Below are 14,863 nucleotides of genomic sequence, written 5' to 3'. Positions count from 1 at the left end.
CACAGACCTTGTGAGGATAGCCAACCAATGTCTGCTTTTACTTAATGTTCCCTTCAGAAGATGGAATCCATACCCAATATTACTTGGATAACCAAGAAGCAGGTACTAGAAAGCCTAGAGTTCTAGCTTAACACCAAATACTTCTGGTCTAAAATCCTGAAAGAAAGTATTGTTGCTGCGTGCTATATACAAGGAATGAAAACACAATGCATGTTTTTCTGAGATGTAATGAAAACTACAGGATTTCTTCATCTTAGTTCACACACACATGAAATCATCTTCCTTCAATCTCATTAAAAATGATTTCTAATGATGTTCTGTTAGATTCATAGATCAGTGCCCATTTCAGTCATCATCAGAAAGGCTTACTCCACCAGGAGATGGAAACAGATGCAGAGACCCATAGCCAGACATTATGTAAAGAGAAAGTCTTAAGGTGGACTCTCCATCAAATCTCTTCTTTCAGAGATCAGAAAATCCGGAGGAAGAGGCAGAAAAAATTTTATGGGCCAGAGGTGATAAGGAAGACATCAGAACGAAGCCATCTGAATCAACTAATCACTGTTTGTATTAGATCAGAGAGACTTCAGCAGCAAGTGCCAGGGCTACATTGGTCTGCACCCGGATCTCTGTGTATATAATATACCTGTATGCTTATGAGATTCTTCACTATGAGATCGAGTGGGTCTCTGACTCTTGTGCCTGCTCTAGGGACTTTTTCTTCCTGTTGTGTTGCCGTGTCCAAATTGGGTTATTTTATTATACTTTATTTTGTCATGTTTGGTTGCTATCTATTAGCAACCTGCTTGTTTGTTTGGTCTAAAAAGATAGAAAGGTTGTGGATCTGGAAGAGTGGGGAACATAGAGGATTTTAGGGGAGTGGAGGAAAGGAAAATTGCAATCAAGATACATTGTATTTCAAAAGAATCTGTTTTCACTAAAGAAAGAAAAAGAACCTGGCATGAAGTTTTGTTGTTGTTGTTGTTGTTGTTGTTGTTGTTGGTGGTGGTGGTGGTGGTGGTGGTGGTGGTGGTTTTGGGCTTTTTTTTTTCACACTAGATGGTTTGTTGGGTAAGTGTGACAACCTGAGTTCATTCCCTGGAGCACATCTGGTTAAAGGAGAAGACTAATTCCTGAAGTTGTTCTCTGACAACTGCACGTGTACTCTGACATAGTGCCACAGCCACAGCCACATCCATAGCCATACCCACAGCCACAGCACCCCCCCCAACTCAAACAAAAAATGCAAACCATTAAAACATCTTTCTAAACAAACATATTGCTGCTCTGTGCTATGACTGTTTCTCTGAGTTGCAATGCAAACCACAGGATTTGCTCATTTTATTTCCCGCAGACATGAAATCATCTTTCTCCAAATACTGTGATTTCTTTTGTTAGTTTGGTGTTGCCAATCTCTGGCTTTACTGCTTTGTCAATGAATATGATTGGCACATACCCTATTCAAGTCACCAGCTATAATAAACTAACAAACAAACGAAGAAGTCAAGGCACACATGAGGCAGTGGGAAACAGACAATGAAGAACAAATTTGATCACTCTAAGTTGCAAAGAGAACTTCCACCTTGGGATGACTCCATTAAGTGCAATTTCCAACAAAATGGAAACAACACTGGAAAGGAGAGTTTCCAATATTTCATTCTACTGTCTTCTCCTCACACTGGAATGGGTTCCCCAAGGAGCAAGTATGGGCAGAATGCAAGTCAGAACTGCAAGGAGAGGCAACCAAGACCAGTGTTTCAAATTCATATAAAAATTTACACATATATGGATATTCAAAATGTATTCTGCCTGAAAATTATATAGCTGCCTTCCAGTTCATCTGAGGAATTTTCAAGTTTGCATATGCAATCATCACACAAGTTCTGACTCAGGACGATGGTTGTAGGATGACATGTACCAAACAGCCCTGACTTTACTGGACTTTTAACTGAGTTTTCCACTTTTTTATGTTTAAGCATAATCCCTAAATTCATAAGAGATTGTTATATTTTCTAGAAATCCAATGTTCTTCATTCTTAATCTTAATTTTGCACATCTGGCCAGTATCTACAAAATGTATATTGAGAACTTCTGTCTGTTTTCTCTGTATTTATTGTGTAGCCCTTTGACCTCCATCCCACCCTAAGCTTCAGGGCAAATTTGCTGCCATTTTCTTGTAGCCATGTTCCAACTTGTTGTCTAAATTCAATAACTTTCCCAAGCTGAGAATTGCAAGCAGAAGTGTATGGCAGAACCGCAGCAAGAGTGCAGGAAAGCTTCAATGTCTTCATCCTTTCGGCCAATGGTGGGTCACTCTCGGTTATCACATTTATCTGAGATTTTATTTGGTGACACTGGCTGGATGTGTGAATAGTAGTCATCCTTGGACCATCCATTTTCTACAGGTACCATGACATTCCTACTAAGCGACAGGAAAGTTGTTGAAGACCTTCAAAGATAAACTAATATACCAGCTGTTGCTCTGGCATTGATTGACAGAAAGTACTCCTTATCTATGAAATATTAAAAATGTGTTACGTGCTCAAACCTCCAAATTCAAATGATTTATTTAGTACTACTTGCCACACTGAGAACCAGTGTACACTAGTATGGAAATTAGCTGTGTGCTTGGACTTTGATGGATCTGTTTACACTCAGAACCAAAGGACAACATGGGAAGAGAAGCACATATAGGAAAATGAGGGGGTACATGATTCTATCTAATATGCAAACAATGCAGAGCTTAATGTGGCTACCCAGCTTGCTTGAAAGTAGAAAATTAATAAGATATATGAATCATTAGTTGGAAATCTGCTCCCTCAAAGCATGTAGAAAAGTCTAATGATTCAAACAGATAATACAATCTGTGAAGTACTAGCATTCTTACATTAATTATGTCTACATTATGAAATTTCATTTCCCAAACTGTAAACATGTAGTTAGTTCACTGGGCATCTAATCCATCCATAATATAAAGGAAAGGAAAATACAATTTATAAGTCTACCAAGCCCTTAAACACACACTGTAAATCTTCAGAGCAATTTGTAACTGATGAAATGAGTATCAGGAAACAAGGAAGCTTATATCTCCCAATTTAAGGTCTCAGAGGAATTTTAGAAAGGAAATTAATTAATTTGGATTGTTTCATTATTATTTGCTGACCTTGAAGCTTCTAGGCTTTACTATGGATGGGCAAAAGATTTTTATATTTACAGTAGATGTTCTCTTTTGCGTTATGTTGCTGTGAAAACATCATGAATCACAGCAATTTAGGGAGTAGAGGGTTTATTCAGCATACAGGTACAGGTAACAAAGAGAAGTGAGGACAGCAAATCAGGCAACAACTGAAGTGATATTAAGGGGGTAGGCTGCTAATTGGCTTATCTCTGGCTCATTCTCCTCTGACTTTCTTTTATAGCCTAGACCTGACTAGCTGCGGTGATGCCCATAGTAGACTACACTTCTCTGCATCAATCATCATTCCAAACAATGTCTCATAGACATGGCACCAGGCCAATATGACCCAGCCAATTGCACAGTTGAGATTCTTTCATCCCAGATGACTCTAGGTTGTGCCAAGTTTATGAAGAAAACTAATGAGTATAATGTTAAATTAAATTCCGCAACACAATAGCAGTCAATTTTAACTCATACACAATTTTAATTCTTAAACAAATGACTATTTGAAAATCACCCTGAAAGTGACTGATTGATTTTAATTCACTGGTGATACCTATAACATTATTTATAGCGGAAAGATGCAATATGGTTAGTCTTAAGCAAAAGCTCATGCTTGTGTGAGACAGTTCCACTCCTTTGTCTTGATCTTACATTTCCAAGGAACCTTCCATCATCACAAAATTCAGTCATCTGGACTAGACTTGACCCTGAGTAGTCTTCATGCAAAGGGATCAGAACCCATCCACTCATCACTGTCTACTTAAGTGGGGCTTCAAACATGTCCAGAAAGCCCATTGTCTTCCAGCCTAGATGCAATCAACCTCCTATGTTTGCAATGGTGCTGCAGATTTATATGGAAAACCTTTCCTACAGATATGTTGACTACAAACTAACTTATCCACTTGATTCAAGATACAGATAACTTACAAGTGGAAACTCTCTTGGATCCATATAACTTCAGGTGCTGCCAGAAAGGATTGAAAACACCTTACTCTGATTCTCTCAATATGCAGAAGAAAAAAAAAAAAAACCTCTCTTTTTACTTAACAGAAAAAACGTGACAAAAAAATGTTCTGTGTTTGGAGCAGTAGTTCTCAACGAATGTGACACGAACCCCACATGAGTCACATATCAGTTAGCCTACCTAGCAGATATTTACATTATGGTTCATAATAACAGAAAATCACAGTTATGAAGTAGCAACAAAAATAATTTTATGGTTGGGGATCACCACAACATGAAGAACTGTATTAAAGCATCAAAGAATTAGGAAGATTGAGAACCACTGACCTAGAGAGTCCACTAGGAGAAACTGGGGTATATTGGAATTATTCTATTAGATTGCCATTTTCCATTAAAAATAGCTGAAACATATGTAAATAACATCTTAAAATCTCAAAAGAATAGAGCAGAAATTTAGTACCACTGATGACAAATAAGGAACACATATGGAGAAGTTTGATTAGCAACCTGAAGGATGATTAGAGAGTATTAGAGAGCCAGAGTATAGGCATTTATATCAACAGTTTAAGCTTCATTGATGAATAAGTAAAGGAAAAGACTTTCCATCTACACACACACCCTAGTCACAGTCACAGGATATAGCCATTCTTCTTTGGTTTGTTAGGCTATCCTCAATCACTAATTCTGAGGCTTGGGTAAGTATCCCCCAAATGCTCAGGTGTTCAATGCAAAGTCTCTATGTCCTCTGCCAAGAGATGACAGAAGTTCTGACAGGTGAAGTCTAGTGTTTAGTCTTCAGGTTATTGGGTATGTGATCTTCAAGGGAAATAAGGGACCATGGTCCTTGTTTCTTTCACCCTAGATCATAATACAGGCAGAGTTCACTCTGCCCCATGCTTTCCCCACAATGTGCTTCCATAATACTAGTGCAAAGCAGTAGTGACAACACATCACGGACTGGACAGTAGAAAACTGTGAGCCAAATTAACCTTTTTCTATTCATAAATTGATTATCTCACAGGTTTTGTTGAAGTGTTGGAAAGTAGATGAGTACAACTAGGGAAATGGCTAGCATAGGAAAGGGCCTAATAATGACTTGGTGACCAATTCACTGACGAAAACCCTGTACCTCAAACATCCTATTTAGTTTTTGGATTTGTCATGCATTTGTAATGGATGTGATCAATCTATCTGTTGGACCGTTCTTCTTATCTTTTCCTTACCAAACTCATCTAGGATATTATAAAAATGGAAAACTAAGCATTGGGAATAAATAAAATCTTCATTATAGTAGATAACAATCTGATAACTCAGAGATAAACACTCTAAAACTAGAACCACCAAGTTTCTATCAATATAAAAATAAGACAGTTCTCTAGAGCTTAAGAGAAAATCCACTGATAAATGTGGATTCTTAAAATGGTCTTATTCGTGACCTCCAAAGGACTGGAATGGAAGTTGGATGATGAAGTATTTTCAGGACAGCCAGGAAAAAATGCATGATAAATCTAATTCATTTTACTCATTTCTACAGCAGCAGAAAAAGAGAACAATTACCTCCATTAAAGCCCTGGTCTTTGATCCACCATCTCTTAACTGCAGCACTGCCATAGTCTGGCCTAAATTATCCTCATATAATCATTATTTCAATGATAACACTTAGGGAATGAGAGGAAATATCTTTAAAACCTGTTAATTGTTGTATCTTCTATGCAACCGCCCCACTTCTTTCTTCACTGCAGTATGTCTAGCTACTGCCTTGTCCTTTGTCTCCATAGCAACCACTTGAATCCAGGCTAAGGATCACCCAAACACTTTGTCTTTCACAATGTACATTCACAATGCACATTTCACAATGTATATCTTTTATTCTATATTTCTAACCACATTTCAGTTAAAATATGTAGAATAGAGATATAGATATGTGAAAACACATACATAGCAGTCTCCAGACAAAGAAGGATCATATATGTTTAGAAAAAATGGAAATGTAAATTTTAATTTCAAATATATTCGTTCTGAGGTTTGCTGGATCCATTAGAGCAGAAGCCAAGATTAGAGAGTACTGGCTACATATTACATGTTTTCATGATGCTCAGGCACAATGTTCATGGCACTGTCTGATCCAAAATTTACAAACATTTCTAGCTGTCATTTCAAATTTTAAAGCCTAAATGCAGTTTGGACGTATACATGTCTCCACTCTGCCAATTCCTTTTGCTAGATCATTTCAATCCTGGTGCACCTTAAAGTGCCACATGGTTTTGTTTTTAATATATAAAGAGACCATTAGTGAAATTAACTCCCGTCGACCAAGAACATTATTATCTTCCACCCCGTCCCGACCCCATCCCTTTCCACCTTCATTAATGTTTAGCATTTTCTTGTGTTTCATTAAAAATTTCCTAAGTCAAATTATATTCTTAATCAATGTCTCATGTGAGTTTACAAAATTGAAACTGAAGTAAAATCACACCATATGTATTTCTGTAAGATTTGCTTTTATAACTCTTGGTACTCCTGATTCTCTATACTGCTAAAAAATATTTTCTGCATGATTATATGATAATTTATTCATATTACACATGGAATAGTCTCCTCAAAAAGAAGTTAAACTACTGTTAAAGTTTCTGAAAGAATGACTCACTAGAAATTCAGAGTCTTTGGAGAAGGGAATATTGCAAGTCCTGAGCTACATTACCTTATCCTTCGACTCTGTGTTTCCTCTAACATCATTGTGACTATTAGGAAAATTCATGTAAGTTATACAAAAGATCGTTGTCTTTCTTCAAACCAAAGACTGTGAATGTCATCAGACAGCAGCTGATGCTTGTACCAGAGATTTCTTCACTGAACTTTAACCTACCTGTCAGATAAGCCTACCAGTACATTTTAAATTTTTCTGATTTATGACTTTCTTTGTTTCATTGCTAAGAAGACTAGAATGTAGAATTTGGGCAACCTGAATCTGTGTTGTCAAGCTACTGCCAGTCATAACTGGCCCTAGAACAAAGTCTCTCTCCCTGTGATTTGAAAGACAAGCCTTCCCAACAGTACATTCCACTGTAAGTGAATTGTTGGATTTGTCATGTATGTGCATGATACATATGTACAAATAAATAAATTCATATAAAGGAAACACACAGATTCTGGTGTCCCCAAATCCCTGTTATACAAAAAAAGTGTATATATCTAGGCAATAAAATGAAATAAAATATCAATATGGGTTCTTAGGTGAATGCATTTTTAAGGAAATGGGGACAATACAACCTGAGATTAGGGACTAAAATATGCTTTTGTTGTACCTATATCTTAACATGAAAACTGCAACAGGAGAGAGGGCACCTTTACACCCTTCACTTTGGTTGTTAAACTATTGTGTTTTCTTCACTTGTAAACATACTGAGTTTAACAGCAATACAGAACTCTGAACTGAAGCTAACCCTGATGAAAAAAGCTGAAGAAAAGAGGAAAGGATATGAGATGAGAGGGGAGAGAAGAGGAGGGGAGAGGAGGAGAGGAGAAGAGAGAAGAGAGAAGAGAGAAGAGAGAAGAGAAAGGAGGGGAGGGTAGAGCAGAGCAGAGCAGAGCAGAGCAGAGCAGAGCAGAGCAGAGCAGAGAAGAGAAGAGAAGAGAAGAGAAGAGAAGAGAAGAGAAGAGAAGAGAAGAGTGAAGAAGGAAGAAAGGGAGGGAGGGAGGGAGGGAGGGAGGGAGGGAGGGGAAGGAAAGTATCCCATTCCATATGGCTATCAAAGTAATGAAATTGGAAACCCAGATCCAGGTCCAGAATGGTGGATTCTTGCCTCCACCTAACCTGTTTGTTTTATTTTCTCTCTTAAAATTGGGGTATTTTAAAGCCTCAGTTTCATTATCTCAGACTGAATAAATGCTACTGATTGATGTAATAAATACATGTCATCTAATTTCTAAAACTTATCTCTCACTTTAGAAAATATTAAGATATTTCCCCATATTAGCTAAGCATGAATGCACCAAGAACACTTAGAATGAGGTAAATGTCAGATGGAGGACAGTATAAATCTGTTAAGAAATGTTTCATAGAACTCAGTGCTGCTGTGGAGAAGGGAGGAAGAAAGGGAAGAGGGACAGAGGACAATGAGGAGGGGAGAAAGAGCTGGAGAGGGGGGAGACAAAGGATGGGTGGAGGGAAAAGGAAAGAACATAAAGGAGAGAAAGAAGGAGGTGAAGAGAATCGGGGGCAATGGAGAAGTGGGGAAAGACTGAGGGAGAAACTCAGCTTCTCCACTGTCTTCACAGGAATAAGCAGGGTTAGTCTCTGGGTTTATCAAACTTCTTTACAGTCAGTTGAGCTTGTCTAACCACATACAGCACCACCCACTGACATAATCACTCACGGTTTCATTGAGACTTGAAATCAGATAAGCCAAGTCTCTATATATTTCAGCTTTTAAGATTTTCAAATTGTGCTTTGCATTTTTTCTATTTACTATTCATCTGGTCATGTGTCATAAATGTACAGGCAAATAATTCTGAGTAAAGTCACTTAGTGTCAATTAAGGATAAATAGACTTTTAAACTCTGTTGAATCTTCTAATGCACAAAAATTGATTATTCAGGCTCTGTTAATCTAGATCATTTCAAAAATTCTGTGTGTGTGTGTGTGTGTGTGTGTGTGTGTGTGCATGTGTGTGTGTGTGCGTGTGTGTGTGTGTGCATGTGTGTGTGTGCATGTGTGTGTGTGTGCATGTGTGTGTGCACACAAGTGAGTGCTAAAGATTATTGAGCTCTTTCTTCCATATCACTCCACCATATGTTTTGAGACCAGCTATCTCACTGAACTAGAGTGGCTGTCCTGTGAGCTCCAGGGGTCTGTCTGTCTTTCCGTCCCAGATTTAACATTGACATTACAGGCACAAGCCACTGTGATGGTAGCTGTCTACATGCTGGGATCTCATGCTTCCAGGGCAAGCACTTTACTGACAGAGCCATCTCTTTAGCCCCATTTTTCTTTTCTTTCCTTTTTTCAATCTCAGTCTCTCTCCCTCCCTCCATTCTTCCCTCCCTCCCTTCCTACCTCCTTCTCTCTCTCTCTCTCAACCATTTATTCTTCTCTCATAAGAATAAATGACCACAGTTTCACTTCCCCCCACTCCTCCCAGTGCCTCCTCCCACCCCAATCCCCTGATTAACTCTTCCTCTGCTTGCCTTCAGGGGAAAAAAGAAGAAGAAGAAGAAGAAGAAGAAGAAGAAGAAGAAGAAGAAGAAGAAGAAGAAGAAGAAGAAGAAGAAGAAGAAGAAGAAGAAGAGGAGGAGGAGGAGGAGGAGGAGGAGGAGGAGGAGGAGGAGGAGGGGGGGGGGAGGAGGAGGAGGAGGAGGAGGAGGAGAAGAAGAAGAGGAGGAGGAGGAGGAGGAGGAGGAGGAGGAGGAGGAGGAGGAGGAGAAGAAGAAGAAGAAGAAGAAGAAGAAGAAGAAGAAGAAGAAGAAGAAGAAGAAGAAGAAGAAGAAGAAGAAGAAGAAGAAGAAGAAGAAGAAGAAGAAGAAGAAGAAGAAGAAGAAGAAAAGAAGAAAAGGCCGAAGAACGGTACATGGCCTAACAAGATATATTAAGACTGGGCACTAATACTCACACCTGTGCTGGATGACTGAGGCAACCCAGTAGAAGGAAAAGGGTTCGAAGCTCAGATAAAAGAGTCAGAGACACCCTACACGCCCACTCATTGTTCCAAGCTACACAACCATAAGGTATATGCAGAAGACCTAGGTCAGACCCATATAGGGTTCATTTTTGTCACTTTAGTTTCTGTAAGCAGCTATGAACCCTGTTTAGTTGATTCTGTGGGTCGCCCATGTTCTCCTGGTGTCCTTAATCCCGCTAGCTGGGTTAGCAATTCTTCCTCCCCTTCTTCTGAGGGTTTCCCTGGGCTCTGCCTAGTGTTTGGCTGTGGGTCTGCTCCCATCAGCTGGTAGATAATCATTGACTTTTTCCCCAGTCATGTTTGATTCTATCGTGTGTCTCTGGGCTGTCTGGCTTCTGGTTCATTATCGTCCAGGTAGTGTTAGGTATGGGTTCCCTGTCTGTGCCACAGAGAGACTAAGTAACAAGAAAGGGTGCATGCATCTTCCGGGGAAGGAGATTTTGCTGGTGGACTTGGGGTGGGTGGAGATGGGAACAGGACGTAAGAGCTGCGGCTAGGGTTGAGAAAGATGTTGGGAGAGTGTATAGGGAGAGATGCCTAGATTTGGGGGCTCTTGGAGGGCAATATAGAAACTTACTGCAGTGGAAACTCCCTGGGATATACAAGAGTGATCCTAGTAAAGTCTCCTAGGAATAGGGGATATGGAGCTGGAACTGGCCAGCTTCTACAACTAGACAATGTCTATTTTCCTCTTTAGTGAAGATGCATGAGTCTCATAGTAAAGGTTATGCATTATTGGAATCAGTTTTCCAATTGTATACAGAACCCATATATATCTAAACCCTAAAGATTCTGAACTGTTTTATATATATATATTCTCAGACTTATATTACATTATCTCATAAATTTCATCCTAAGGTTATGTTACATAATATGTCTCTATCATTATTGTCCATTCTTGTTCCTTTTCATATTGGTTTATAAGATGTTGAGCATTCCTCTTAATAATGCTTTTATATAATGCAATTATATCTGACCAGGTAAACTTTTTCAAATCATTATTTTCACTATTTTCTCTAACATTTCTTATTTGACCTGTGAGTTACAAAGACACTATTTGTCTAGAAAACCATCCATTTCATCTACATTTTCCAGTTTTGTTTAGTATAGACTTTTATAGTGGAATCTGATGGTTTTTTTTTCTCAGTTTCTGTTATGTATCCCTTTTCATTTCTGATTTTATTAATTTGGATACTGCTTCTTGGACCTTTAGTTAGTTTGACCAGGGGTTTATCTATCTTGTTGATTCTCTCAAAGAACCAGCTTTTGGCTTTGCTGATTCTTTGTATTGTTTTCTTTGTTTCTATTAGGTTGATTTCTGCCCTGAGTTTGACTATTTCCTGACTTCTACTCCTCTTGGGTGAATTTCCTTCTTTTGGTTATAGAGCTCTCAGGTGTGATGTTAAGTTGTTTGTGTAAGATCTCTCCAGTTTCTTTACCAGGACACTTAGTGCTATAAACTTTCCTCTTAGCACAGCTTTCATTGTGTTCCATAAGTTTGGGTATGATGTATCAACATTTTCATTAAAGTGCAGGCAGTCTTTAATTTCTTTATTTATTTTCTTCCCTGACCATGTTGTCATTGAGTATTTAGTTTTTAAATATATATTATTATTAAATTGTTGTCATGGATTTCTACTTCAGTATTTTGATCCTATTTTCTTCACAGTTTAAGAAATCACCAATTGAGCCTTTTCTTCACATACACATGAAATAGATAATTCTACAGTTTAGGTATACTATTCAATATATCTTCTTTAGCTGCAGTTTGTATCCTGTTGACTTAAGTCTTATATGTCCTTAGTAATGTTCTTTTCTGCTTGAATGATATTATTATAACATATTTATCTATTCTTGTTAGTTCAATTATAAATTGCTTCCCATCATCTAATATAATTGCTTCAGTATCATATATGGTTAAGTATTTAATTTATAGAATATCAAAGTAAGTTTTGCATATTATTAACATATTCATTTAAATACCTTATCTGTGGTAATTCTTCAAATGTTTGTTGTTGTTTTAACAGTTCAGAATTTTTAGGGTTTAGATATTTTATAACAATACTATATATACATATATACAACTAGAATACACACACACACACACACACACACACACACACACACACACATATAAATATATATATGTATACATATATTATACTCTTTATAACTATTCATTTAATTGCTCTTATCTTTAATTTGGGATGCATTTAGATTTACTTTTTTTGCATTTTTCCTGTCTTATTTCATTTCTTTTCCATATTTTTCCTTTCTTGTTTAGTATTTATTTTCTGCATACCATACATTCTGGCATCATTTGTATGTATTTTCAGTGGCATTATAAGTTTAAATGCACATACTTAGATTACAGGAGTATAAATTTGCTTACTATTTACTGCCCTAGAATTTTATAAAAAGTATACAATTTTCAGTTATCTCTCTCAACTTTCAAATAACTAATTCATCTTTGTTTCTTTAACATTTCTGGAAATTCTGTTCCTCCCTACAGTCCTAGCAAAGCACCAAATTCTATCAGGTCTGGGATATTCCTGGAATTCTTTACATTTCTAAGATTCTCCCATTAGAAATCGTCCGATGGAGGCTGACTGATATTTTTCAATATAAGATTTTACCATATAAAACTTTGGGTTAGAGCTGTGTGGAATTAGAAACCGTAGGTCATGTCAAACAAATGAGTAGATGTTTCAGGCACAGAGGTAAACTATGTCAGTGTTTCCATAGCTTTAAGTGCAAAGGGTGTGTAGTCTGTCATGACTTCTACTTATTGTCTTCATTGCCAGTGGCTGGATTTCCTCTCCTATGGAGAAATGACTGTGTAACTGGCATTATCTAGCTAGCCTATCTTCATGTGACAGTAGGTGAAGAAATTGCCTAGATAATTTGCCTCAAAGCACTTAAAAGCCTATAAACAACTATGTATGCTTATTTCTTATGGTCTTTGATTGAAGTGCCATATGTTATCATCCTGGATCCACAAGAAAGACACATGAAAATATAGATACCGAAGAGCTAGGAGAGCTGAACTAAACTGCATTATCAAAGAGTGTCTTTGTGTTGATGTAGAGGCTTTGAGATCATGTGCTACTGAAACTGAGCTAGGTTTCACTAATCATAGATTTAACCATCATCATATATGAAAACTAATTACTTTCCCCAGGTTACATAGATGGTTAGTGAAGCTGACAGAGTGGTTATGCTACTTTCTCCTAAAATCTAAACTGTAAATATCAAGACTCTGATGAAAATTTTTCTAATAATTAAATACACACTAATTAAATTCATACTAATATCTTTCTTTAGTTGCTATTATGTCCATTTAACACTTCACTAGAGCAACTGTCGATTCAATCTGTGCCTGGACACTTACCTGGTACTATGAACTCTATTTCTTCTGATACTGCAGTTCCTAGTCTATTGGATGCGAAACAGCGGTATTTTCCTTGAAAGTGAGAGATGTGGCCCTCATTTGGGATCTTGAATGTGCCTGAATTGTTAGCCGCAATTATCCGAGGATCAGAAAGATCAAAAGGCTTATCGTCCTTAGTCCATGAAAATCTAGATGATAAAGTAAAATCCACCCCAAGTATTAGTGACATTTGTTATTTTTAAAAAGTTTAATAACCAAATGCCCAAATGATAAAACCAAGAAAATGTATGAGTTTTAAATATACACAAAAGATCTTAACAGTGTATGAAATATATCAAGCAATCTTTCAAGCAAGGTAAATACATGAAAAACAAGAGAAAGTATAGAAACGGGATTTGTAGAACAGTGTATATCAATGAGTTACAATGAGAAACATGGAAAATGATAAAAACCACACTGTAGAACATATTAGATGAGTGAGTTACACTGAAAAACACATTCGTTGGAAACGGGAATTGTAGAACAGTGTATATCAATGAGTTACAATGAGGAACATGGAAAATGATAAAAAACCACACTGTAGAACATATTAGATGAGTGAGTTACACTGAAAAACACATCCGTTGGAAAAACACATCCGTTGGTTTTTTTTTAATTGACATTATCTTGAAAATGTTTCTGATTAGAGATACAATTCTGGATCATTACTATACCTTTTTTTAATTTCATTTTTTAATTAGGTATTTTCTTCATTTACATTTCCAATGCTATCCCAAAAGTCCCCCATACCCTTCCCCCAAATCCCCTACCCACCCACTCCCACTTCTTGGCCCTGGCGTTCCCCTGTACTGGGGCATATAAAGTTTGCAAGTCCAATGGGCCTCTCTTTCCAATGATGGCTGACTAGGCCATCTTCTGATACATATGCAGATAGAGTCAAGAGCTCCGGGGTACTGGTTAGTTCATAATGTTGTTCCACCTATAGCGTTGCACATCCATTTAGCTCCTTGGCTACTTTCTCTAGCTCCTCCATTGGTGGCCCTGTGATCCATCCAATAGCTGACTGTGAGCATCTACTTATGTGTTTGCTAGGCCCCAGCATAGCCTCACAAGAGACAGCTATATCTGGGTCCTTTCAGCAAAAACTTGCTAGTGTATGCAATGGTGTCAGCATTTAGAGGCTGATCATTACTATACTTTAGCACATGAAGTAAAGATAAATATAGAAAGTGCTACTCTTTGTGAATGTCTGTGTGTAGAAAACACACAAACACATCAAACACAACACACATACACACATCTTACACGCGTTCTCGCGACCAGCCAGGAAGAACGCAACAAACCGGAATCTTATGCGGCAAAAGCTTTATTGCTTACATCTTTAGGAGCCAGAGCGCAAGAGAGCAAGAGCTCTATTGCTTACATCTTTAGGAGCCAGAGCGCAAGAGAGCAAGAGCGAGGGCAAGAGCTCAAGAGCGCAAGAGCTTTATTGCTTACATCTTCAGGAGCAAGAAGCAAGAGCCAGAGCAAGAGAGAGAATGGAGAAACCCCATCCCTTTTAAGGAGAATTATCCTCCGCCTAGAACGTGTCACTCCCTGATTGGCTGCAGCCCATCGGCCGAGTTGTCGTCATGGGGAAGGCAGAGCACA

At 37.9% G+C, this 14,863-nt stretch overlaps 1 protein-coding gene across 15 annotated transcripts in view; it reads right to left on the bottom strand.

The window, feature by feature from the left end:
* Chl1 (cell adhesion molecule L1-like) overlaps positions 1-14,863 on the bottom strand; it is a 222,455-nt gene that overhangs the window by 70,148 nt on the left and 137,444 nt on the right. For all 15 annotated transcript variants that reach the window (XM_006505473.3, XM_011241198.3, XM_006505467.3 and 12 more), the window contains one exon: positions 13,214-13,401. In XM_006505473.3, the coding sequence (XP_006505536.1) occupies positions 13,214-13,401 (188 nt within the window). The remainder of the gene's footprint in view (positions 1-13,213; positions 13,402-14,863) is intronic.

Source organism: Mus musculus, chromosome 6 (assembly GCF_000001635.26).
Source record: "Mus musculus strain C57BL/6J chromosome 6, GRCm38.p6 C57BL/6J".
In the NCBI taxonomy this organism is placed as follows: Eukaryota; Metazoa; Chordata; class Mammalia; order Rodentia; family Muridae; genus Mus; species Mus musculus.
The sequence above is the reverse complement of the archived record's forward strand: the minus strand, read 5'-3'. Positions and strand labels throughout refer to the sequence as shown.